We start from the raw sequence: 26937 nt of genomic DNA on the forward strand, positions 1-26937 counted from the left end.
ATTAATTTCAAATAATTTTAATCCGATTTTAATTAACTAATTTCCTAATACATAGTACATAGTTTAAATAAAAAAACTTTATTATTATTTAATGGACCTGATATGACTAACAGACTAACAGTCTTTTTCTTTTTGCATATTAAATAGATATGATATGAGCTTTACTCGGGATTCCACAAAATCTGTCTAGTCCAGCTCTTGCTGTGATAGCAAATGCTCACAGATCCTGACTCAACTGTCACAAAGTAAATGTGCCTTTTGTGGATTAACTCAGGTATAATTACCATATAGTGGCTGAAAAATACCCATAAGCACAACTGTGACTATGCACAGTGCCTCCATATTATTGTGCATGCTTCAAATCCTTTTTCCAAACTTTTTTGTCTTATACACAGCCCTATCCACAGGCTATAGGTACTCCCTCATCAACACAAATCAGAAATGTGTTCGTGTTCCTTTTTAAATTAACCTACAATTTGTCATCCCAGGGTTTGCTAAGAGTATTTATATTCAACATTTTTATCACTTCATCCTCCATCATAAGTTTATATTTCTACTGAGATCATTACAGTGAATGTGAGATGCATGGACACATGTGGTGCTGCCTTAGAACAGTCTAAAATAAGGTATTTTCAGAGGCAGCGTAATTAAGTTACCCACCTTTTGGAACAGCCTTTGTGTTGGCAAGCATAATGCTTTGCCTTAAAATGTTGCCTCCATTATCAGCTCACTGGTTTTTGGAACAGCAAACACCTGCATATAATGCCTGATTTAATGTGAAGCCATAGAGCCCAGAGGAGCTGTCAGTGGTCCTGAAAATGCTTGTACTATTGAGTATCTACTGTCTGCTGTCCATGGTGCTGAAATCATCTGCAGGCACCTTCAGCTGCTTTAGGGCAATTTTCACTTTATCTCTCGGTGTCACCGGCTCATATGGTGCTCGTTTGAAAACGTCATCCAACCTGAGAGCACTTTTGAAAGTGATTGACAGGCCAGTTAAAGAAGTGAGTAAGCTTGCTGTCAGGGAGCCCTAGCTGATGTGTCTGATTATAGGAACTCGCAGATAGGTAGCTGTCAGTCGAGCGGATTTGGCCGGTTAGACGTTTTTGCTTCATGTTGAATGAAACCGCGACTTTTCTTCTAGAGCCGACGTATAACTCCTGAATTTTTGTTGCAGGGTCACGTGATGGTCTCTCAGCGATGTCTGGAACGCTGCCTCACTTCCTGCAGGAGCCCGATGATGCATACATTGTCAAAAGCAACCCCATCAAGCTACGTTGCCGTGCGCGGCCCGCCCTCCAGATCTTCTTTAAATGCAATGGGGAATGGGTCCATCAGAACCAACACACTTCTTTGGAGCACACTGAACTAGGAACGGGTAAATATGCATGTGCTGTCCTTCTCTTTAAAGTAATATTTCGCCCCAAAATTAACATTTGCTGAAATTTACTCACCCTCAGGCCATCTAAGATGTAGATGAGTTTGTTTGTTCAGAGGAACTATTGGTGAGCAAAAGATGCATTGCTAAATTTCTCCAAATCTGTTCTGATGAAGAAACAAACTACATCTTGGATGGCCTGAGGGTGAGTAAATTTCCAGTAAATTTTCATTTTTGGGTGAACTATTCCTTTAATGCAACTTCTATCTGTAAAACACAAACATCCAGTAGTGCCTGATGGGAGAGTGGTGTCCAGAATGTCAAATTCTACAGCAGCAGACGTTCGGCTCAACTTCTCGCAGCTTTCATCTTTCAGTTCACTCTCCATCAAACATAGTGTGCTATCTGTAAGAGCTTGAAAGAGACTGATTGTTGCATTTAGTGTTTGCTGGTGCAGATTCTGACAGCTGAAAGGACTGATCTAGTGATGCAACCTAGTGAAATAACAACCCCCCCACCCGCCGTCGGATCAGTACTTGACCCAGGCGTGAATTGCTGCTTTATATTCAAAAACGTTTTAAAAGCAGCCTGGCTCATTTCAGGCTTGTTTTTACCGTTTGTACTTATTTCTTTCATCTTTTTCTGTTATTGATAAAAGGGACAACTGTTAGCAGCTGAAAAATTTACAGATTTTGAATGCTACCTGTATTGAAAGCTTTAAAATAGACTGCTAGTGAGGACGAAATCCTCAAGCTGCTTGTGCCAGATGATAGACCGGAAGTTATTTACTTCCGGTGGAGAGTTTAGAGTATCAATGTGGATATTTCACACTTGATGTGAGGTGCTTCAGTCAATGTTATTGATTAATTGAAAGGACGGTTATGAATGAGGTCAGAAATATACTACTGTTGAAAGGTTTGGGGTGAGTTACTTATTTATTTATATTGAAAGACATTAATACTTTTATTTAAGTAAGTACTGAAATGATCAATAATGACATTAAAGGCATTTATAATGTCACAAAAGATTTCCTTTTTAAATAGATGCTGTTCTTTTGAACTTTCTATTAATCAAAGAATCCTGAAAATATTAAGCAGCTGTTTTCATCTGTTTAAATAGTAATAGTAAGGATATTTTTTCCAGAAATGTGATACCGAAGACTGAAAGATTTGCCATCACATGAACAAATTACATTTGAAACATTCAAATAGAAAACTGTTATTTTAAATTAAATATTTTACAATATTAATGTTTGTACTGTATTTTACTCAAACTTTTAAATGGTAGTGTATGTGGATAGATATTCATTCATACCAGCATAGTCAATAAGCAGAGTAAATGCTGTTAATTTTTTGCTTTATGAGAGATGCAAACAGAATCTGTTCTGAAACCAATTACTGACCTGTATGTGTGAAAGTGTGTTTGCGAACAACTCGAAGTTTGTTACTGTCATTAGGGCACATATTGTGCATTGTCATGTTTGGAGTATTTTGTTGCTACACTTGGGGATTTGGCCTCTGTTCTGTGTTGATAAATTATTATTTGGATGAAAATGTGGTGATAAATTAGATTTCATGATGATCAAGTTTATAATAATTCTCAAAAATCTACCTTATTTGACTTTAATTTAAAAGAAAATACTCTATGTATGTGGGAACTTATAAATCACTTAATTTTCTTCATAGAGCTTGCTGTTGTAATTATGCTACATTTTTGCTGAAACAGGTCTTATGGTGCACTTATAATAAGGACAATCTCCCTGGAGCTACATGGCTTTAAGTGACTTGCCGCAGGCACAGTAGTGCTTATAGATTAGCCCTTGTGGGGCTCAAGCCTACAGCCTTTTGGTTATCATCCTAGATCTTTAACCACTAGTCCACACCACCCCATTGTAAAGTAGAAAGAACCTACTGCTTACAAATCTAAGTAACATCAGCTCACACGCTGAAAGCCTCAAGGCTGATCTCGGATCATCTGCTAAAATAAACAGCCACCTCAAATGTGATGTTGCATGCGCCCAGCTTGCTATCTCAGCTTCCTCTTAGCACACTTACAGAGATCTTCTATCCATGCCCGGCATTGACCATTGAGTCTCAGCGGGTTGTTGGACTGCCTAATCATCTCTGTACATCTGTGAGACTCCGTTGATTAAGACCGGGCTCCCTTAGTCCAGCACAGATACGCACCGATCGCATCTCTCTGTGAAAGAGATGCGGCAAAGCCGATAAATCAAACTCGGAGAGCAGGAGCCGCGGTGTCCTTGGACTGCCTGCGTGCCTGCTTGGATTATTTGTCCTGCTGGGCTGAATGCAGGTTGACGAGGTTGATGCAGACAGACGGTGTCTTACAGACATACATATACACATAAATAATCCAATTCTATCTGCCTGATGTTAGTAAAAACAGCTTTAGTATGTGAATCAGTTGCACCAGCGCTGGACCATGAAACAGTGTTGTTTACTGCACTGTAAATATCACCCAGGGTTTGTTTGTTTGTATCATTTTATGCATTTGTGTTTGGCTCTGATTCCAGAACAAAGAATCGCAGGCATTAATAGAGACGTAAAAGGAAAGCTCCGGCTTTACCGCCTCATGTTTGATGAACGCCATCAGGAAGAGCGGCCAGCTTGCAGGTCTGTTTCAGAATTAGCCAGCTCTGTTTCCTTCCTGTGGCCAAACACACAGTCACAGCAGAGCTGGCTAACAGGACTGGACACCACTGCGATTCTCTGGCATATGAAAAGAATCGCGCACAGACAGGACAGTATAATCACCTCCCAGCAACATTCACAGCTCTGTATGCTACTAATGCAACACTGTTGTATTATAAACATGAGCTTTAAAATCTGGTACTACAATTGCATTTTATATATAGAGATGTCATAGGGATAGGTTTCCCAAAAATTAAAATTCTGTCATCATTTACTAACCCTCATGTCGTCCCAAACCTGTATGACCTGTCTCTTTCTTCTGTGGAACATAAAAAAATGGGGGGTTGCATTGAATTGAAAATGCTATAGTATAAAGGCCCTTTTGGAAGAGTGTTTTCCTAGTGTGATGTCTAAAGAACGTCTGCACGTCAATGGGGGCTCGGGTGTGTGACCTTGCAGACACACCTCAGGCGTTGGTGGTTCACTGTGCGGTCAATGATTCATAATTCAGTTGTGATGAGAGTGCGAGTGTGTGCATCCAGTGCATTATCACACATTTGTGCACCTGTGCTTGATAAAATGTGCTGGTTTGTTTTATAATTATGAGGCTTTTGTGCTGGCGCTTCATGAAAATGTATTTGAAAGGGCTCTGTGAGCTGCAGCGTCTGTCCTGTGAGGTGTCAGTTGCTCGTGTTGCCAGGGGTGATAATCATCATGGCTACAATTGATAGCAAATGACTAGGAATTGTTCACCCAAAAATGAAAATTCTGTCATTACTTACCAGTTGGCTGCTGTATTACAAGTCTGTTAAAGTTGCATGACAGCTTTGTGTATAACAGACCAAAATTATGCCCTTATTCTCTGATAACTTCCCCTCAGTTGAGTTGTCAGCTCAAGAACAGCTACTGGTGGGTTGAAGTTGGCAACCAGATCAGTGAACAAATGATTCCTTTGAATCAGTTCTTTTTAAGGAACCAGTTGATTTGGTTCACAAATCAGACTGAACATCAGCACCAATGGCCTTGTGGGCAGTGTGCCACCATATAGCGCCTTTGCGCTATGGGCGTCCTGAGTTCGAATCCTGGCTCGTGGACCTTTCCGGTCCCACTTCCCTCTCTCTCCCACTTCGCTTCCTGTCATTACTACTGTCCTATCAGAATAAAGGCAAAAACGCCAAAAAATAAATCTTTACAGATCAGACTGAACAATTTGTTCATGAATCAGACTATTGTAGAATTGGAAGTTGAATTGTTCAACTCATTGATTTATTGATTCAGTTACAGCGGTTCTCGAGTTAAATTTTTAATTTTGTGATTATTTACTACACAACTGCTGTTTTTTTCCTGTATGAGTAAGTGAGTTGAACTTGGGTCAATGAATGAATCATTTCATGAATCACTCACTTTTGAGTCAGGTTTTTTTGGTGAACTAGTTGAATCAGGTGAAAAATCAGACTGAACAATCTGTTAATGAATCAGACTGAGTCATTCTCAAATTGGACTAATTCATTCTAGATTCAGAAGTTGAATTGTTTCATTTACTGATTCACTGATCCTGTTACAGTCAGGGATTGTCTTACTATTGGGAGAAGAGAGGGTTTGTATTACTTACTATTGGAGAAAGCGTAGCAGTCAACTTGGATCATGTGTGCCTTAATAACTAATCACATTACAGCCTTGACGTCATTGAATTTCAGTCAGAGTTGTGTGACACTCAGTCGCCATTTACAGATACCATAGGAATGAATGAGAAGTGCCACAAGCTGAATCCCACCTGTCGCAAAAAGTCAGTGACTTCTCTTATAAAGCGCCATTTTTTCAGTGTAACCTCTAAAAATAGTTCAATCTAAAAGTGTTGTTTAGTGTAAAACATGTTGAAGATTAGCAGATAGGATGTCAATTCATTAAATGATAAGCTGTTTCCTCTAAAAAAGCTGTTTATTCAGGGTAGTGAAGTGAAAGGTAGTATGACTGAGTTGAATTTAAAAGAACCGACTCAAAAGAGTGATTCAATTCTTTATGAACCAGTTGCTCCTTTTCACAAATAAGATTGAGTGATTCAGTTGGGTAAACCTTTAATAAAACTCCACATCATTATACCTATTTTAGCTAAGAGCTGAAACTGTGTGTGTGTAGGCCTTGATACCTACAAAAAAAAAAAAGAATGAAATTTTCTTTCAGTGCCTCACCGGCCAAAGCTTAGCCTGTTGCCATGGCTATGGATATGGGCTGGAAGAGAGCAGGAGGGCAGGGCAGTGCAGAGCAACAGTAAGCCAGAGCAGTATAACCCCACTGCTCACTGATCAATACAGATCACATGGCTAAAGCCTCTGATCCTACTACCACAGAGAAAGAAAGATAGACAGACTGAGAGCAAAAAAGAAAAGAGAGATCCCAAAAATTAAAATTCTGTCATCATTTACTAACCCTCATGTCGTCCCAAACCTGTATGACCTGTCTCTTTCTTCTGTGGAACATAAAAAAATGGGGGGTTGCATTGAATTGAAAATGCTATAGTATAAAGGCCCTTTTGGAAGAGTGTTTTCCTAGTGTGATGTCTAAAGAACGTCTGCACGTCAATGGGGGCTCGGGTGTGTGACCTTGCAGACACACCTCAGGCGTTGGTGGTTCACTGTGCGGTCAATGATTCATAATTCAGTTGTGATGAGAGTGCGAGTGTGTGCATCCAGTGCATTATCACACATTTGTGCACCTGTGCTTGATAAAATGTGCTGGTTTGTTTTACAATTATGAGGCTTTTGTGCTGGCGCTTCATGAAAATGTATTTGAAAGGGCTCTGTGAGCTGCAGCGTCTGTCCTGTGAGGTGTCAGTTGCTCGTGTTGCCAGGGGTGATAATCATCATGGCTACAATTGATAGCAAATGACTAGGAATTGTTCACCCAAAAATGAAAATTCTGTCATTACTTACCAGTTGGCTGCTGTATTACAAGTCTGTTAAAGTTGCATGACAGCTTTGTGTATAACAGACCAAAATTATGCCCTTATTCTCTGATAACTTCCCCTCAATTGAGTTGTCAGCTCAAGAACAGCTACTGGTGGGTTGAAGTTGGCAACCAGATCAGTGAACAAATTATTCCTTTGGATCAGTTCTTTTTAAGGAACCAGTTGATTTGGTTCACAAATCAGACTGAACATCAGCACCAATGGCCTTGTGGGCAGTGTGCCACCATATAGCGCCTTTGCGCTATGGGCGTCCTGAGTTCGAATCCTGGCTCGTGGACCTTTCCGGTCCCACTTCCCTCTCTCTCCCACTTCGCTTCCTGTCATTACTACTGTCCTATCAGAATAAAGGCAAAAACGCCAAAAAATAAATCTTTACAGATCAGACTGAACAATTTGTTCATGAATCAGACTATTGTAGAATTGGAAGTTGAATTGTTCAACTCATTGATTTATTGATTCAGTTACAGCGGTTCTCGAGTTAAATTTTTAATTTTGTGATTATTTACTACACAACTGCTGTTTTTTTCCTGTATGAGTAAGTGAGTTGAACTTGGGTCAATGAATGAATCATTTCATGAATCACTCACTTTTGAGTCAGGTTTTTTTGGTGAACTAGTTGAATCAGGTGAAAAATCAGACTGAACAATCTGTTAATGAATCAGACTGAGTCATTCTCAAATTGGACTAATTCATTCTAGATTCAGAAGTTGAATTGTTTCATTTACTGATTCACTGATCCTGTTACAGTCAGGGATTGTCTTACTATTGGGAGAAGAGAGGGTTTGTATTACTTACTATTGGAGAAAGCGTAGCAGTCAACTTGGATCATGTGTGCCTTAATAACTAATCACATTACAGCCTTGACGTCATTGAATTTCAGTCAGAGTTGTGTGACACTCAGTCGCCATTTACAGATACCATAGGAATGAATGAGAAGTGCCACAAGCTGAATCCCACCTGTCGCAAAAAGTCAGTGACTTCTCTTATAAAGCGCCATTTTTTCAGTGTAACCTCTAAAAATAGTTCAATCTAAAAGTGTTGTTTAGTGTAAAACATGTTGAAGATTAGCAGATAGGATGTCAATTCATTAAATGATAAGCTGTTTCCTCTAAAAAAGCTGTTTATTCAGGGTAGTGAAGTGAAAGGTAGTATGACTGAGTTGAATTTAAAAGAACCGACTCAAAAGAGTGATTCAATTCTTTATGAACCAGTTGCTCCTTTTCACAAATAAGATTGAGTGATTCAGTTGGGTAAACCTTTAATAAAACTCCACATCATTATACCTATTTTAGCTAAGAGCTGAAACTGTGTGTGTGTAGGCCTTGATACCTACAAAAAAAAAAAAGAATGACATTTTCTTTTAGACGCCACAGGAAGTGCCTCACCGGCCAAAGCTTAGCCTGTTGCCATGGCTATGGATATGGGCTGGAAGAGAGCAGGAGGGCAGGGCAGTGCAGAGCAACAGTAAGCCAGAGCAGTATAACCCCACTGCTCACTGATCAATACAGATCACATGGCTAAAGCCTCTGATCCTACTACCACAGAGAAAGAAAGATAGACAGACTGAGAGCAAAAAAGAAAAGAGAGAAGAGGAGAGATTTATTAGGAGCGCAATGACGATAGAGATCTGCCAAAGGAGAGATTTAGGGAGTCGAATGGAGGGATGGGCAGAGAAGGATGGAGGGTGAGGGAGAAATGCAAGAAAAAACGGGTGACATTAAAGAGATTTATGGGGAATAGGATGAGAGGATGCAAGAAGTCTAGGAGGAAAAGAGTTAAAGGAGTAATTCGCTCAAAAATGAAACTTGATGTTGCTTCACGTCCTATATGACACACTTTCTTCAGTGAAACACAGAACAAGATGTTTTGAAGAATGTTCACACAGCATATTTTGATTAGTGGTTTTAAAGGTCATAAAAACCTTTTCAGAGCTTAAAAGTATTCTAAAAAGAGCAGCGCAAATCTGCTTTTGCGTTCCATCTAAAAAAGAAAGCTGAATAGGTTTGGATCGACATCAGGGTGAGTAAATGATATCAGAATTAAAATTTTTTGGGTGAACAGTCTCTTTAAAAGGTCACTGTATGGTGAATATCCAGTGGGCTGATGGGTAAACAGGAGATAGATAAGAGAAGACACTTGGAAGGCAACTACAGAAGGAGGGAAACAGGGACACAGCAAGAGATGGAGGGTGAGATGGTCCTCACCTGCTGTTTGGCGACTGCAAGAGGGATCGACGTCCAGCATTCTGCATTAAGATCACAGCTAGCCTGCTGTGCTATATCATCTACCGCCAACAGAGAAAGACTGACACAAGACAAGATGCATTGAGATCCAGGAAGGACAAAGAAGCTGGAGAAAAACAGAGGAGAGGGAGTTTGAAAGAGATGTAGGAAGGGAAAAGAAGATGCATGCCCTTACGAATCCTCAGGGCTGAATGAGCTATACATGAACGTGCGAACAACAGCAAAATAAGCTGTAGCTGCAATCCAGAATTATGAACAGTAACTGTTTAGATTTATCACAGACTTGTTAACAAAAGGCTTTGATTCAGGATTAGCAGTTGCACTCAAGTGTCAGTAGTGTCAATCAAGACACTACCTAACGTGCTCAGACTGTCTAAAAGGGCTTTTAGCACTTTTTTAGTGTTACGTCACTCCAGTGTTATGATTATAGTGAACAAAATGATCACAGTTTATAAATATTATAACGGTATTGTTAAAATGTGCTGGGAATGTTCAAAAAGTACTGATACACACATTGTAATAATTTCACCAAGCCTTATATAGAAAACCAACAAATAAAATTAGCAGCACTTACTGTTTTCATGAACATTCAATAATAACATTAACATGAACAAAAAATGTTGGTTGGGTCACTCCCAACATAACATGTTCACATAGTTTTCGCATAATTTTAGACCACATATGTGGTTGTCAGTTCACTTCTTAGTGCTTAATCCTGGTTTATACACACATAGTTAGGTAATGTACGTGAGTAACAACTGCATTCTACATCCGAAATAACTCTTGAAAAAATCTGCATTTGCAGAAATTCTATGCAGTGTGTACAAAACCAAACTAAACAGCTAGTCATCAACAACATATTTAAACTAGTCTTTTCTGTATGTGCAGTGCAAGAAATCACAGGGTATGTTTTGACTCATTAGTGTTGCCATATCTTGCTAGAAAAAGAAGAACCCCATAATAAAATATAGAAACCTAACTGGATCACTTTATGAGCTGAGCACAAACAACAAGCCCAAAGACGTTTACTAAGTGTCGCATATAATAAGTGGACATGGCAACACTTCTAAACTTAAACAAAAAAGCCCAAGTTCTATCTATGAATGGGGAAATCCTGAAATCTCAAAAACTTGCTGAACTTGCAATTAGTTTACATATTTCAAATCAGCAACAAAATTGGAAATGAACACACCCATACTTTGTCACAAAACTATAATTTAGGGGATTCACTTATGTATTTAAATGCGGTTGTCACTCCTGAAACTTTACAGTGTGTACGTGACCTTAGAAAATTATTAAAAAAAAATAATAAAACGGCTAAAATTTAAAACAAATCACGCTAATCAAATATGATTTTAAGGATAATTAAAATGGGGAAATCCTGAAATCTCAAAAACTTGCTGAAGTTGCAATTAATTTACATATTTCAAATCAGCAACAAAATTGGAAATGAACACACCCATACTTTGTCACAAAACTATAATTTAGGGGATTCACTTGTGTATTTAAATGAGGTTGTCACTCCTGAAACTTTACAGTGTGTACGTGACCTTAGAAAATTATTTAAAAAAAATAATAAAACGGCTAAAATTTAAAACAAATCACGCTAATCAAATATGATTTTAAGGATAATTAAAATATAAAGCTGCACTAACTGTTAGTAATTTTATCTTGGTTTATTGTCAAACTGGTAACCGTTTCATCCCTAGTCACGTCACACAAATACGGCTGTTATGCAATTTGAAACACTTTCCCAGATGTGGCACTGATAAACATCATTCGTCCATGCTGTCATCTGTGGTTTTTAATCCCTGAAGTGGCCCTATAAACTCACATACACACTGTGTGTCCACAGGATCAGAAAGCTCACAGGGATGGCACAGACCTCCGACTGCTTAAAGAGCTCAAAGCCAACAGTCGGACAATATTCACACACGCAAACACACAGCTGCAGCCCAACGGCTGCCAGCACTAGGAGAGGGATCAGATCTGTTGGTCTCTGCCAAGCCCTGGGAGAGCGAGGACACTTTGGACGTGGCATCACTGGACGTGCAGATCCAGACGCTGAGACATTGTTACTGTTGTGAGACGCCGATTTGGTTCTCCAAATCTCTCCCAGAACTCTCCACTGCCACTCAGCAGCAAGCCACAAGCCAGATCCCAGCACCGACACACACACATACACACACACACAGCAGTCTCCAAATGCTGGAACAGGAAAAGAAAGGAAAAGAGGGATGAGGACCATGGGCGAGCAAAGCCGCCACTGATTCTCTCGGAGACTAGGGGCCCTCCAACTCTGAAGCTGGCGTGAAAAGTACAGCAGGGATGAAGACGAGAGCCTGCTTGGAAAGCAGAGAAGGAATACATGAATGTGTTGGCACCAGGAATTAGAGGATGAAGAAAAGAGGGGAAAATGAGGAAGTGGATTTTTTCTTTCTTGGATGGAAGCTTGGATCTTTTCAAGGTCAACCACAGTATAATAGTAGTAGCGTAATTTTATAGATCTATCTATAGTATATTACATATAGTGTGTGTGTGTATATATATATGTGTGTGTGTGTGTGTGTGTGTGTGTGTATATCAACAAAATGGCCAACATGAAGGCATGAAGATTTCACCCTCTCAACATACCCGTCTCTCTGTCTCTGTTCAATTTGTTCTGTCTGTCATGTGGTAAAGGCATTTGCTATTGCTGCAAGGCGACAGCAGATATACAATCTCTCAAATAAACACACACATACATATACACACACACACACACTCTATACTATATGTACTATACTATATATATATATATATATATATTTAGAATATTTTATCTTTTATTTATAATTTATTCCTTTTATTAATTTACTTTTGATGATTAAAACATTTAATTTTCATTTTTTATTTTTATTTTGCAGTTTACATATGAATTAGATGTTTTTCATCTCCATTTAATTAACAACAAATGTTTTTCAGCATTTTGGTATAACAATTATAACTTCTAATTACTATACATGAACCAAACTTTACATATTACTTTACTTATGTTATGAAACTACAGAATTTATGTAATATTTACTTCTTGATTTAATTCTCAAAAATCTATGTAACTTTCAGCAGTATTTTAATGAAAAAATTATTTCAGACTATAATACAACATATGCATAAAAACTTGTGCTTCAATATTCATTTTTTTACAGAAACGAATATGTAATAATCCTGAATGTGTGTACGTAATATATATATAATATGTAACAACATAGTTGAGCCGAAAACAACTCTCTTGCTATCATAATTTCCAGAGAACATTGAACATTGAGAGCACTGCAATGTTTACATTGCGTAAGCCTGACTGCTTGTCAAACATAATGTTTTTAATATTGCATGAACTAATCAAATAAGACGTTCCCAGCGATGCATGTAATCACGAGAAGCAGAATTCCACTTAGAACCAGCACAGGATGCGAAAGAGCTCCGTTCCTGATGGATGCTCAGACATTTCAGCAGTTCATAGTTGGCACAGGGCTTGGCGCAAGTTCAGGAATACAAGATGTCTGTGTGTTTACATGCACAATACTAAAAGAATAACCAAAACTCTCACAAGAAGCCAAGTGTGCATCAGAGCCACTCCAGAGACTAATACAACAGGGTTTTGGAAGCGCCATAGATGTGTATCTGGGCTTCGTAGTTAATCCATGGCCTTAAGGTCTTTGGCAGCCATGACAGGATGTCACATTTGGTTGGTTTTTGGGAGATTTTCTTCTATCTACTCTAATGGATGCATCAGAAACAATGGGTTTACTATCACATATGCCAGGGTCTATGTGCTTCCTGTAAGGCCACACACAACACTGGCATCAACTCCAGCGCTCTCCATATGCCACACATTCATAATCGTTAGTCATGCTTTACTGTTTTCTACTTTCCTTTGTCTGTACACACACACTCTGTCTCTGTCCGGGGCCTGAAATGATGATTTATATGGTTTATTTAAAGTCAACGGTGCCTCCAGTGAAACAGTTTCCTCGGTGGCAGCACTTTGTCCGAGCAATCACACACTCAAGCTTCTTGTCGTTTAGTTCCAAACTTGTCTTGGGCGTCTCGATTCCTCCGAGTATCTGTGGACGAGCGCTGGAAGGTTCCAGTTTCTTGGCTGCATCCCCGGGGGTGGAATTGGAGGCGACAGAATCTGTATCTGAGGTGGTGTGTACATATCTTCTTGCCAATAGCAATGAATTGAGAAAATGTACCAGCCATAAATATTTCTTACAGGCTATGATTCTGTATTTTATCTGTATATCTCTTTTTATATTTCATTTTATCTCTATATATCTGTCTCTTCGGATAAAAAACAAAAACAAAGAATAAATACCTGTTTTCTATTTTAATATATTATAAAATATAACTATACAGAAATCTGTGTAGTTAAAAGTACTAAAAGAAGTATTCACATGACATTTACAGCTTGAAGTGATTGGCTCAAAGCATCCTGACAGCAGAACCGAGAGAACATGAGCAAAGATGGTTGAGTATTGCCAAGCAACTGCCATTGAGATAAATGGGAATGAACAGGCATTATTCTCCTGGTATTAAAGACCTCCCTGATCTCTACAGGTTATTTTGCCAAGTCACTTAGAGGTCTCATTTCCAGCATGTATAACCCTGAATGCAGCTAAACAAGTATTTTCATTTCATATTATCCACAGGAGCCTTCATTGCAGGCCATATATTCAGCACCGTCACATTATTCTGTGAATATACAGCTCTCCATCGCAACATTCAGCAGGGGAATTGTATTGGGCTGGTATGTAGAGCTGGTATGCTTTACTGAGGGTGTCTTTTCTCTTCCTTTTGGCACAGGAAGCTCAGTTTCTGTTCTGTCAGTTTTGTTCTGTTCCCCACAGGCCTGTTTGAAAGATAATCATTCAGATTTAAAGGATTATATATGCTTAGAGTCCTGACCTGACTCAGTCTCCCTTTATTTAGCAATACCCTTTTCATTTCAAATCCTCTCCGTCTCTCTCTCTCCGTCTCTCTGCTTATATCTCACAGCCAAGCGTGCTTCTCGGACTGAGCAATTTTGAATTGATTTTCCATTGCTTACCTTAATATCATTAAAGATGAGTCTCATTTTCTCTCAGCAGAGCAAATACACCCACAGAGACCCGCACGGAGGCTCGCATTAACGCTGCCGTCTGCGACAGAGTTTCATAGTCGTAATTCTCCCTCAGCTAACCCTTAACATAATTGTGTCTCTAATTCACAGTGCGGTTTCATTTAAAACTGTTTTCACCTTTGTAACCATTAACTTGCTCTCATATTTCGGGTCTCTCTTTTGGCTCGACACTCACCGTTGCCCTGGCTCGTATATTTTGGTTGCGTTTTGCAAAGCTTTCTGGGCATTGGCTGTGAGAAGAGCGTAATCCACCACCTCAAACACCGCCTGCATAATTTAATGTTTGCTCGGCACGACAACAGTACTAAAATTAGGCTTATGACAGGAAGAATACATTATATACAGCAGCCTGGGAAGAGAGCAGCATGGTTGGAGAGGAGCCTGGGAATGCTTTTAAAAACTCCCTCATATTCTCTATAGGAAGATGTGCATTATTCTTTCATAATTCCCATAATCCTGCTTTCTGACTCATACCATTTGCACTATTTAATCTGTTACTACCTGGTCGTGGTTCTTGCAAGAACCACAAGGGTTTGGTAAGTTCATTAAACACAAACTAGGCCCAAATGGTCTTATGCAATATTGGAATTAGAAGCAAATGAACATTAGAGCGTTACGATAGATTTGTGGTAAAAGCAGCGCTGTTTATTTGGAGCACCAGCCCTCTGAGGGAATATGGCTTAACTGGCTTTTAATTTTAGTGTCTGCTATTTGTTTAACTCCATTTAAAGCTACTTTTAAACTTTTCATGCAGTAAGCTTTTTGTAGCTTAGAGTTCAATTATATTTAAATGTATACTATTTGATGATTTATTTTTATGAATCATCAGATCCGTATGTACTGTAAAAGGGACAAAAACATTGGGAATCTCAATTAGAGTGACATTAAATGTGCATAGAAAAATGTAGACAATGCACAGATAAAGCTAGAAAATCATTTAGTCAAAAATAGGGGTGAACAACAGTTTAACTAAATATTTTGCTTCAAAAATGTCTCACAGAGCCTTGAATCAGTGAATCGTAAGAGAGAGAGAAATGTTTAGAACGCTTTTGATTATTCAGTTCACTGTGCAAACATTGTGATATAAAAACATTTAAATAGGTTACACTGCTGCTTTTGGAAGCAGTAGCTCATTACTGGAAATGCTGCATTGTTTTTGGAACAGATGAGCTGCTGCAAAATGCAGTTAAGTCTATAGCATAGCTACCTTTAGTTAGTACTGATTTGCAAAGACTGTAGCCCTTATAAAATGTAGATCGTGTCTCTTTTTTTTTTTTGGTCTTAGCCCTTCCATTTTTCCTTTTCATGCAGGGCTGAAGATCCGTGAAGTGATGATAAATGTGTCCAGACAGCAGGTGGAGGACTTCCACGGACCGGAGGACTACTGGTGTCTGTGTGTGGCCTGGAGTCATCTGGGCACCTCCAAGAGTCGCAAAGCCACCGTCCGTATTGCATGTCAGTATAATCATAACCTGCTTTCTCATAAATAACTTTCCACTTTTGAATTCTTAGTTTACACACACACACACACACACACACATATATATATATATATATATATATATATATAATTTTAATATTTATACGAAATAGCTAGGTTTTACAACAGCACCAAATGGAATTGCAAAAATACTGGAAATTACTTTTTAAATAGGTTTCGCAAACTCTTGTGCTACTGCAAACATAATTAGATAAAGCCAGAATTATTTTATTATTATTTATATACAATTATGGTAATGAAAACAGACAAAGTTGGCACACCTAGGCTCCAAAAAAAAAAAAGTAATAACAGACCATCACACAGCTGACGTTTTGAGGACGCAGGCTCTTCATCAGGCAATATAATTATGGTATTAATTAACATTTTGAATTAGCTTTTTTATTTCAAATTTTCATTGGAATTGTAATTTTAGAAATATTTTTATTTAGTTTTAATTTGTATTAAACTTTACATTTCTAATTATTTCAATTACCTTTTTTTTTTTCAAATTAACATTCTTTTTTCAAATTAATGTTTTTTATTTTCTTTTTCTTTTTAGTTACACTAGATCGTACCACCCTTAAAAATGCCATTATTTGAACCCTATTAGCTCATGACATTAGTTGAACTATAAGAGAATTTGACTGTAGAAGCCATTTTATGCTAATGCCAGTAGTGAGATGCTAAAATAGTTTGCGTTAACATTTATGTATGGCGTATCAGTTTAGGCCTTACTTTTAGTTGTACTGGGAGGAAGAATATGTTAATACTGAATCACATTGGAATCATCGTTCAAATTGTTTTTAACAAAAAATATCTACTTGATTTTGCTAGTAATGTAGAAGCTACATGCTACCAGTGTCCTTTGTGTTTCCATATAGACCTACGGAAGAACTTTGAACAGGAACCGCAGGGGATGGAGGTGCCGATCAATGGCATGATCGTTCTCCACTGCCGCCCACCCGAGGGAGTGCCTGCAGCTGAGGTGAGTGGGTCACAGCTCCCTCTACCTGTCTGGATGTGTGAGTGTTCAATCTATTGAATGTTTGTGTCTTGCCTTATAGGCATTTGATGAGCGTGCTTTCCCCGTGAATTAGGGATGAGTGGAGCTGTATTTACGAGCGAGTACCGGTGTGTGCATTATCATTACCGTAGTCGGGGTTCTGGAACGGTGATATATTCAAAAGTGCATTTGCATGCTCAGCGCAGGATCTGCAGTGCATATACATGTGTCTGTTGATTTTTTTCTGTTTTTTTTTTTAGCAAGCACCTTCTCATTACATTAACTTAGGGGATGTTTGTGTCTCTTTTAAGAACTTTCTCCTTTCCATCTATATTTTTTCCTTATATACAGTATGTCCTGAATAATATGTGTTTTCCGAAACAAGAACTGCCCCATGCTGCTCAGATCCAGCAAGAGATAAAAGATTTAGCTCAAATGGACAATTTGTGTTACCTCGTCTTCCACTTGCTGGTTCACTTGCAAGGCCTTTTCTTTTATATGCATGAAAGCCAGATCAGAGATGAACACAGACTTTGAATAATGCAGAGCAAATCCCATCCTAACCCTCTGAACTGCTGTCTACTGTCCTAAGAAAACTCATTCTCCTGGGAACAGGGTTGCAGTGTGAAGCAGCAGTTGGGTTATCTATCTATCCATCCATCCATAACTTTGGAATCTGCATTCTAGTTTGCAGCAAGAAGTGATACTGAATTCTGTGAGTGTCAAAGGAATGTTCTGAGAAACCGCTCTCAGGTTCATCTCAGTGACTCCAAGTGTATAATATCGAACCTCCTACAGAGTTTTGTGACAGGCTTAGGAGGATATCCATGTGCTTAGTGGAAATCAAACTGGCAATTGCTTCTCATAAACCCAGTGTCATATTATTATCATCCCCCACATTCTAGTGAGATGATAAGTGATACCGCTGCGTCTGCCTCTCTGAGTCTGCTGACAGATTCCTTGTTTTTTTGTTTTGTTTTTTGTCACTCTGTGTTTTTTGTAGTAGTTTCAGAACAAGCAATACTTAAACTAGGCCACCGCATTTCAACATCAGCTTTAAAAAAACAAAAACATATCAACTCGTGCCATCTGTCATGTTGGAAACGGATTCAAAATGGCTGTGTGGTGAGCTGCCATCTGTGATCTGGAGGGAAGCAGCCTGCACCATCACTACTGCTAATCAATAGTTACCAAAGCCAACATGGTGCTGCTGCTGAAAAGGATAGTCAGGCTTAGGCGATGTTTGAGACGGAGCCAAGATCCGGGTCCAGAGGTCTCTGTGCCAGAAGGGTTTGTCGCTGGAGATTACAGGTTGGCAGCTGAACGCTCCCTCTGTAATCATTGCTGCTCAAAGTCTAAAGGTCAAGCCGAAGAACTCTGCCACCGGTAGACATATGAGCCAAGATGGCTCCCCCGTTGGCTGGCTGATACCATCTTTGGACGGGACACAAGTCTGGCTGAGACTGGAAATTGATCAAGGGCTCGGAGAGCGTTGGCAGGTCACGGCTGACACGCCACCTCTGCGCTTCACGCGGGTTAATTATTTTGCTCTCGATTCTGGCAGTGAAACGTGAAAACTTGATTAAATCGCTTGTATTTGAGTTTTTTTCTTTTTTCTAAAGACATTTGCGAAAGGTCACAAGCTCGTAACAATTTTGTCATTGTTTATTCTGGCATATGTCATCCTTGTCCTTTGTTTGTTCCCCGCTTGAATGGAAACCTGTTTAGAAAATATCATTTCCCTGGAGCTATAAGATCATCCCTGTCGAATAATGAACGTAACATAATTAAAACAATTACACCAACAAGGAAATGAAAGTGCGATATTAACTGTCAAAGTAAAGTTCATACAGATTACTCACAGCTAAGATGGGAGAAAAAAAGGCTCTCAATAACTTTGAGAGACCCGACCGATCATTAAGCCCATATTAACTTCACAATCCTCATCCAGCGACGCAATTAATCATTCAGTCTGATCAAGCTAAGTCATTTAAAGTGCTTAAAATGTAATTATTCAGAAATAAACATGGCACGGCCTGCGTTGTCAAGAGTAGAATGAGAAGGAAGGACACGTCCGGCCCGTTCTATCCTCACATCCGAAATAGTGCAGTTGGATTTGGAAAGTTCATTTCTTTAATGCGATTCGGTGAAAGTCACCGTAGCGTTTGTAAGGGGCCGTGGACTTGATTGAAGCAAAGTGATGCAAAGGGACATTAATGAAACTGGAACTTAATTGAGTAGGATGGAGCAAACCCGGACTAGACCTCCTTTTGTAATTGCCTTCTTGTCACTTTCACTTTCCGACTAAATGAATGTAAATCTAAAGGGTGATTTTTGCCCAGAATGACGATGTTATGAGGTGTTGTATCCGTTTCAGGGCTAATTGGATTGACCTGTTAGGGACATGCCAGATTCAGTGTTGAGAATGAGCCTGTTTTTTGGACGTAGCCACCCGGAAAGATTGTCCGTGTTGTTGGCTTCTGGAACATCTCAACATAACAACATGATTAACTGTAGTATGTAACTCCTTAATGGCGGCAGTGAGGGTTTTTTTCACACTTTTTAAAAAATGTGTCTGTCAAAGTTTTTTCTTGACAAAAATGTAGTCAATATCAACATGTTAATACATTTTAGTCTATTTGGAATGAAATTATTTGTAGTTTCAACCAAAAAAACATTTTAGATGTTAAAATGTAATCATTTAAACAAGTATTTAACATGTAAATGATTGTAGCATATGAGTTTACTGATGTATTAGCGATTTTTTAGAAGTTACTGTGTTGTGAGTTTAGACACTTTTTAAAGATATCTTAGAATGTTCTGACTAGTATGTAACTTAGTTAAAATTGATCTATGCATTCACATCATGGTTTTTTTTGTTGTTGTTTTGTGTGTGTGTGTGTGTGTGTGTGTGTGGATATTGCTAAATTATGTGTGGGTGTTTCTTCAGTTTTGGGCACTTTTATATGTTGCAGTTGTTTTTAATCAAAACTAGTAAATTTAATTAAAAAAAAAATAAGGATCAGCTGTCTTGCCATGCATATATTTCACCATACCTTCATCATTTATTTAACTACTTGTCAAAAAATGATGTATAGGTTTTGTTTTACGCTATTTATTTTTACACTACTTTTAAACAATTTCTTCTGTGGAACACAAAAGAAGATATTTTAAACAATGTTTCAACTGTTTTTGACCACATGATAAAAGGTAATGGGGTCCAAAACAACACTTGATCTTTTTGACATTCATTGCAAAATAAAAGATTTTTTTTCTGTGTTTCACAGAAAAAAAAATCATAATCATACAAAGTCATACAGGTTTGAACAACATGAGGGTGAGTAAATGATGGTAAAATTTCATTTCATTTATTTCATCTTTTCAAAATCTGAAAATCTATAATAATAATATGAATTATTACATGTTTAAAAATATGATCAGAAAAGAGAAATAATCATAAACCATTTGAATATGTATTGTTGGAAAAATTGTTTTTATTTATTTTTTAATTTTTTTGCAAAAACATTTTGTTTCCAAGGAGACAACCATCTAGATGAGAAATATGGAATGTGTGATGTAAATAAACACAAGGTAAATATCATATTTGCATCATGCGTCATTTACAGTGTATCTCAATTAGGCAATCAGTGTAAAATTATTTATTTATTTATTTATTTTTTCTTTTTTATTTAATGTATGTAGGATAGATAAAATAGCTATGAATATAGCCCTAGCAAGACAATGGAGATGGCCATTTTATTTCAAATATATTATACAGTATATATATATATATATATTATATTTATATTCAAATATATGAACTGTATTTTCCATCATGGTTTTTCCACCACAGAATGTTACTAAACATAGTACATCATTTAAGATGTGCTGGAATTGGAATTGTAAGAATTCTCAGACTAATTAAACTAAAAAGAACTTGAAGAGAGTTTATTTTCTGAAAGTACACAAGGTTAAAAGTGTCCATAAATGAAGAAGCTCCCATGCAGTATATAGGATGTATACTGTATATGAGTGAGCTAATTAAAACTTTAGTGAACCAACCAGTGTTCACTGATTAGTTGACCAGTTTACAGCTCAAGCAGAATATTTGACAGTTTCTTTTTTTTTCTATGAATTTCTCAAACTATTAACCTCCATCTTTAGAATGTGATCTCAGATTATATCTTTAAGGTTCGCAGGCAGTCCCGATGCCCTATGGGCTCTCGGAGCTGTCGTGTCCTTGGAAATTCCCGCAGGCCTGTATAAACAATGTAATGCTGGTCTGTGCCTTCAAAGGATATTTGGAAAGGGGTTCAATTAGCGTGACATCAGAGGTTATCTGTATTGTCCTTTGAGGGTCTTAGTTGGTGGGCGTGGCGTTGTGGAGGTCCGCATTCATGGGCCTTTAATTGGAACAAATGTGCTAATTAAGCAAATTCATTTCCTCTGTTCCCTGGCCGGAGGCTTATCACACCCATTTGAATATGTCCCTCAGTGTTCATCTCCTCTCTCATCTCTCCATCTCCCTCCAACCCAACGTTTCCCCCCCAGAGGCCCACAGCAGACCCAGAAACAGCCTGAGATTTGAATACAAAACACACACACACTCGTACAGAACAAGAGGGAATTTCTCCCCAACAGACTCTTAGAAGGGAGATGGAGGCATTGATAGAGGAAAAGCTTTAGATTAGGTCTCAGATAGGGAAATAATTAGAATGAAAAAGAAAGAGTTTAGATAAGTAATATGGATCCTCATGAGAGGGTTTTTGGAGGTAAAATACAGGCTTTTTTGGTGTATTTGATCTGGGAACACAGGGTTAAATGAACTTGAGTCTGTGAGGTAGTTTAAAAAGATATGTAAATTAATATTAATACTTAGTAAACCAATAAATGATTGAATTAGGTTTTATCATTTAAGGGTTAACAGTTTTTATTTTATTTTTTTGCTGATAATTATGCTCCTGTACACAGATGATCTCCTACTGATATCTTATAATAGTCTTAATAATTAACTGCTCAGTATAATCTTTCCATTCACTAACTCAACACTTGTCAGTCTAGTAAACAAAAGGAGCAAATCATGCAGTGCCATCTACAGACTATGAACAATAAAACACATTTCTAATTTAATGAAAAGCCCCTGTCCAATTTCTAACTTCATTTTATATATGACCTTGATGTTTTTCAGTCTTTAGCTTGTTTTGAGGTTGTTCAATAACTTCATATTTTAGCTTGATTTTAAAAAGTCTCTTTTTACCCGTTGCATTATTCACAGTTTTTTTTCTCCATATTGCAGACACATTTATAATGGAAACAAATCATTCTGATTTGTCAGTTTACCAATTAAATGGGTATGAAACTCTCAATAAACGGTAGAATTTATCTTTATACTTTTATAATTTACAATTTTTTCATAGTTTAAAAAAATAATACATTTTATGTAATAAATGTAATACATTTTATAATGTATGAAATTATTTAAATGTGCCAATGTAATAGATGAACTTTAACCAAATTTTCAAATACTGTATCAAAAACTGTATAAACATTTATCAAACATATAAATTATCTATCTGCACAACAATTTAGGGTAATGAAGTATTTGCTATTTTTAGTAGGTATATGCATTTTTCATGAGCTGAACTCAAAGATCTAAGACTTTTTCTATGTACACAAAAGGCCTATTTCTCTCAAATATTGTTCACAAATATGTCTAAATCTGTGTTAGTGAGCACTTCTCCTTTGCCGAGATAATCCATCCACCTCACAGGTGTGGCATATCAAAATGCTAATTAGACAGCATGATTATTGCACAGGTGTGCCTTAGGCTGGCCACAATAAAAGGCCACTCTAAAATGTGCAGTTTTATCACACAGCACAATGCCACAGATGTCGCAAGTTTTCAGGGAGCGTGCAATTGGCATGCTGACTGCAGGAATGTCCACCAGAGCTGTTGCCCGTGAATTGAATGTTAATTTCTCTACCATAAGCCGTCTCCAAAGGCGTTTCAGAGAATTTGGCAGTACATCCAACCGGCCTCACAACTGCAGACCACGTGTAACCACACCAGCCCAGTACCTCCACATCCAGCATCTTCACCTCCAAGATCGGTGACTGCATCTGTTCTCTCTTTTTCTCTCTCTCTCTCCTTCTCTTGCCTTTCCCTCCATTCTGTGTTTACGATTGGACCACAAAAGCTAATCCAGTTATGTTGCTTCTTTGACTTCATAATGCTTATTCGCTCTAGTTGAAAAACATCACAGATCTATTAGTAACAGAAGTATATACTGTATATATATATATCTATATCTGTATATATATATATATATATATATATATACAGATATAGATATATATATATACAGTATATACTTCTGTTACTAATAGATCTGTGATGTTTTTCAACTAGAGCGAATAAGCATTATGAAGTCAAAGAAGCAACATAACTGGATTAGCTTTTGTGGTCCAATCGTAAACACAGAATGGAGGGAAAGGCAAGAGAAGGAGAGAGAGAGAGAAAAAGAGAGAACAGATGCAGTCACCGCTGTTCTGGGAGCTCTGGACTGGAACGGAGAAAAGAGTGAAATTAAAAGCATATGATGAAAGAGTTCTCTCCGGCCATCACGAAGATGAGAAAGAGAGAGAGAAATCTCTCACACATGACAATCTGATGGGTGATATATTGATTTTCCTCCCTTCATTATTCTTTAAGGCCTTAGAGAGAGAGTCGAGCAATTTTGCTTGCCCCACGTGTGTGTTTGCTGCCGTGGTGTTCGAGCGCAGAGGGCGAGAACTTTACACATAAACAGAGATTCCCAAGGGGCATGCTGTGTTTTTAATCTGCAAACACGCAGTGACATAAATCAACCCACATCCCCGTGCCCTGACGACTGCCGCCGCCTCTCTGGACCGACTTAGAACTAGCGGCTGTTGGCAAACGATTGCAATTTACACGATCAGCCATGCGAGGAGGGCGCGTCGTCACGCCATTGCTACGTTTGTAAATCCTAATGAATCAGACCGTCAAATATCAGAGCTGAATAAATAACACTCGGCTGGACTTGACCTTGCAGTCGCCTCAAACTGGCATGAGGTCTTTGGATGAGCTGTGACCCGATCAAGGTTGATGGGTTTGAACTTGACCTAAAAAAAAAGCAAGCGTCTGCTGCGGAACATACTTTTTTTGTGCTGTCAGTCTGTGATAGGTCACACAGAGGTCATTTTGAAATTCTTGCTGTTGCATTGATATGGCTGGTGTCTTATTTGACAATGTATCTTGGATTTAATTGGCTGAGCTGATGTGGGGGCGATGTTTGCTTCAGATAGGCTGTCAGGAACTGTCTCATGCTGGTTGAGAAGTTCGAGAAAAGGTTGGCAAAAAAACATTAACTCAAACTCTATAGCCTCCTTGTGAAAAATGTAGATTGGTTCCAGGAGAGGGGGCTGCTTTTTGCTTGTGGCCTCGCAGTTGCATTGCTTCTCTGCTGGTTGGATTGACAGTAAACTTTCATTAAAAGGTCTGGATTTACTCACGAAGGCTGGTTTTAAGCTGTCAAATCTGCCTGTTTTTTTCTAGGTTGAGTGGTTGAAGAATGAAGAGCTGGTGAGCTCTCTTGAAGACATCAATATCGACACTCGAGCCGACCACAACTTGATTATCAATGAAGCAAGGCTGTCTGACTCTGGAAACTACACCTGCCTGGCCAGCAACATTGTTGCTAGAAGACGTAGCGCCACAGCAACAGTCATAGTGTTTGGTATGGAAACATGTTTTGAATATCATTATCATTAAAATAGGTTTTGGTTAATTAACCAAAATTTTGGTTTGCTATTTAGTACACTTTACTCTAAACGGTTTTTTTCTGTGACTCTTTCTTCAGTTTACATGAATCATCCACAGCTGATTTTATTCATTAAGGAATAAAACAAGTGACTATCTTTATAGATGAGTCACTAAATCATTCACAACCAGTTTGTACAGAAACACTGATTTATTCAGGAACAAAACAAGTGGCTGTCTTTATAAGCAAGTGATCAAATTATTTACTAAAACACTTTGTTTTAAAAACACTGATTGAATCATTCAGTGACTTACTCATAAAAACTCAGTTAGGATTTTGGTTTGCTATTTAGTACACTTTACTCTAAACGGTTTTTTTCTGTGACTCTTTCTTCAGTTTACATTAATCATCCACAGCTGATTTTATTCATTAAGGAATAAAACAAGTGACTATCTTTATAGATGAGTCACTAAATCATTCACAACCAGTTTGTACAGAAACACTGATTTATTCAGGAACAAAACAAGTGGCTGTCTTTATAAGCAAGTGATCAAATTATTTACTAAAACACTTTGTTTTAAAAACACTGATTGAATCATTCAGTGACTTACTCATAAAAACTCAGTATTGTTTCTGAATGAATCAGTGTTTTGAATTAATCATTTGAATGAATGAATGATCATGAATCAACTCAGTGTGAATCATACAGTCCGGTCACTTGTTGCCACCTATGTCACAGTGTAACCTAAAACACTAATTCAGAAACAAAATAAGTCTTTATGAATGAGTCATTAAATCATTCACAACTGTTTTGTTTAAAAACAATGATTAATTTAGGAACAAAACAAGTGACTCTTTATGATCGAGTCCTCAAATCATTCACTCAAATGATGTTTTAAAAATACTCACCCATAAAGGAAGTCACTTGTATTGTTCCTGAATGAATCAGCATTTTTGAATGAATCTTTTAAATGAATGAATCACTTACTCGTAACCAGCTACTGATGTAACGATTTAAACTGTAAAAAGAGTGGCTGAAAAAATCCCCAATGCACAGGCTGACAGTCTGTCCAGAATGTGCAAACACAAACAAGCAGAATTACAAATAACAGTGACAAAAATGCCAGTGATGATGGACATTGGAATAAGCAAATTTATGAATGGGGTATGAGAGCTACAGATTCCTTAAATGCTAGGGAAGGAAACAAGCGTTATCTCATCCTTTTGAGTGCAAGTGCCAGAAAAGTTGCATTGAAACATCTGGATCTCACAAGAGTTACTGCAGATCACAATATGTGAAAGTTTGGCATGCTGCAGAATGGCGCCGCCCATCCATTTAGTCACCTCCACCGACCTTCACTCGGAACAGTTTACAAAAAACGATCACCTATAAATCACCATCCCGCCACGACCCGTGACACAGCATCCTCGTTTTTCAAATTCCCAATAATTCATCAAGCGAGACGTAATGTAGAAATACACCGTTTCATCATTTCTCCAGACCTGTGTCTGCGTGAGGCCATCACTTAGACGCCTGGTATGGGTTCGATTATCTATTTTTGTCAACACATATAATGAGTTAATGATTCTAACGCTCCCTATGTGGCCAGCATTGCCACGGTTCAGGCTCCATTAGCCTAATTGACATGGTCTCCTAGTGTTTTATCCTCAATATTTTGATGGTAAGGTAATATGGCGCACTCTCTCTCCCTCTGCATGGCTTCTGAGAGTCAGTCACAGATGAAGGCTAAAGCTGGCAGTTTCAGAGGCTTGATTTAAACACACTGAAAAGCTTTGACATCAGCTGTCAGAAGCAGGCAGTGCTGACTGAGCGCTAGCGGACTGATCCGCAATTAACGTTTAGTGGCTACTGTAGCATCTACAATTTAACATGACTCCCAGCTAGGGTTGGGAACCGATCTGTTTTTTTAAAAGAACCGGAACCGTGAGCAATTTCTACGTTTCGGTTCCGAAAACGGTTCTGGTGCGACACGTGACCAAGCGCTGTGAGCAGCCTTGCGCCGGCTTTTCCCGTAAAGGATGTCACAAGGATGTTGCCGCCCTGCTTCTTTAATTACTGAGAACATTGTTTCCCATGACGCGCACTCCACAGACGCGCCGCGTCTTTAAAGGGGTCATATGATGCGATTTAAATTTTTCCTTTCTCTTTGGAGTGTTACAAGCTCTTGGTGCATAAAGAAGATCTGTAAAGTTGCAAAGACTAAATCTCAAATCCAAAGAGATATTCTTTATAAAAGTTAAGAGTCAACCA

General features: G+C 38.3%; 1 protein-coding gene across 2 annotated transcripts in view; it reads left to right on the forward strand.

Annotated features, from left to right (window-relative positions):
- Positions 1–26937, forward strand: part of LOC107686907 (netrin receptor UNC5D-like) — a 224141-nt gene that overhangs the window by 153709 nt on the left and 43495 nt on the right. For both annotated transcript variants that reach the window (XM_016484053.1, XM_016484054.1), the window contains exons 2-5: positions 1178–1378; positions 15713–15856; positions 16763–16866; positions 24461–24641. In XM_016484053.1, the coding sequence (XP_016339539.1) occupies positions 1178–1378; positions 15713–15856; positions 16763–16866; positions 24461–24641 (630 nt within the window). The remainder of the gene's footprint in view (positions 1–1177; positions 1379–15712; positions 15857–16762; positions 16867–24460; positions 24642–26937) is intronic.

This window comes from Sinocyclocheilus anshuiensis, unplaced genomic scaffold, assembly GCF_001515605.1.
Source record: "Sinocyclocheilus anshuiensis isolate Anshui unplaced genomic scaffold, SAMN03320099.WGS_v1.1 scaffold1545, whole genome shotgun sequence".
Lineage (NCBI taxonomy): Eukaryota > Metazoa > Chordata > Actinopteri > Cypriniformes > Cyprinidae > Sinocyclocheilus > Sinocyclocheilus anshuiensis.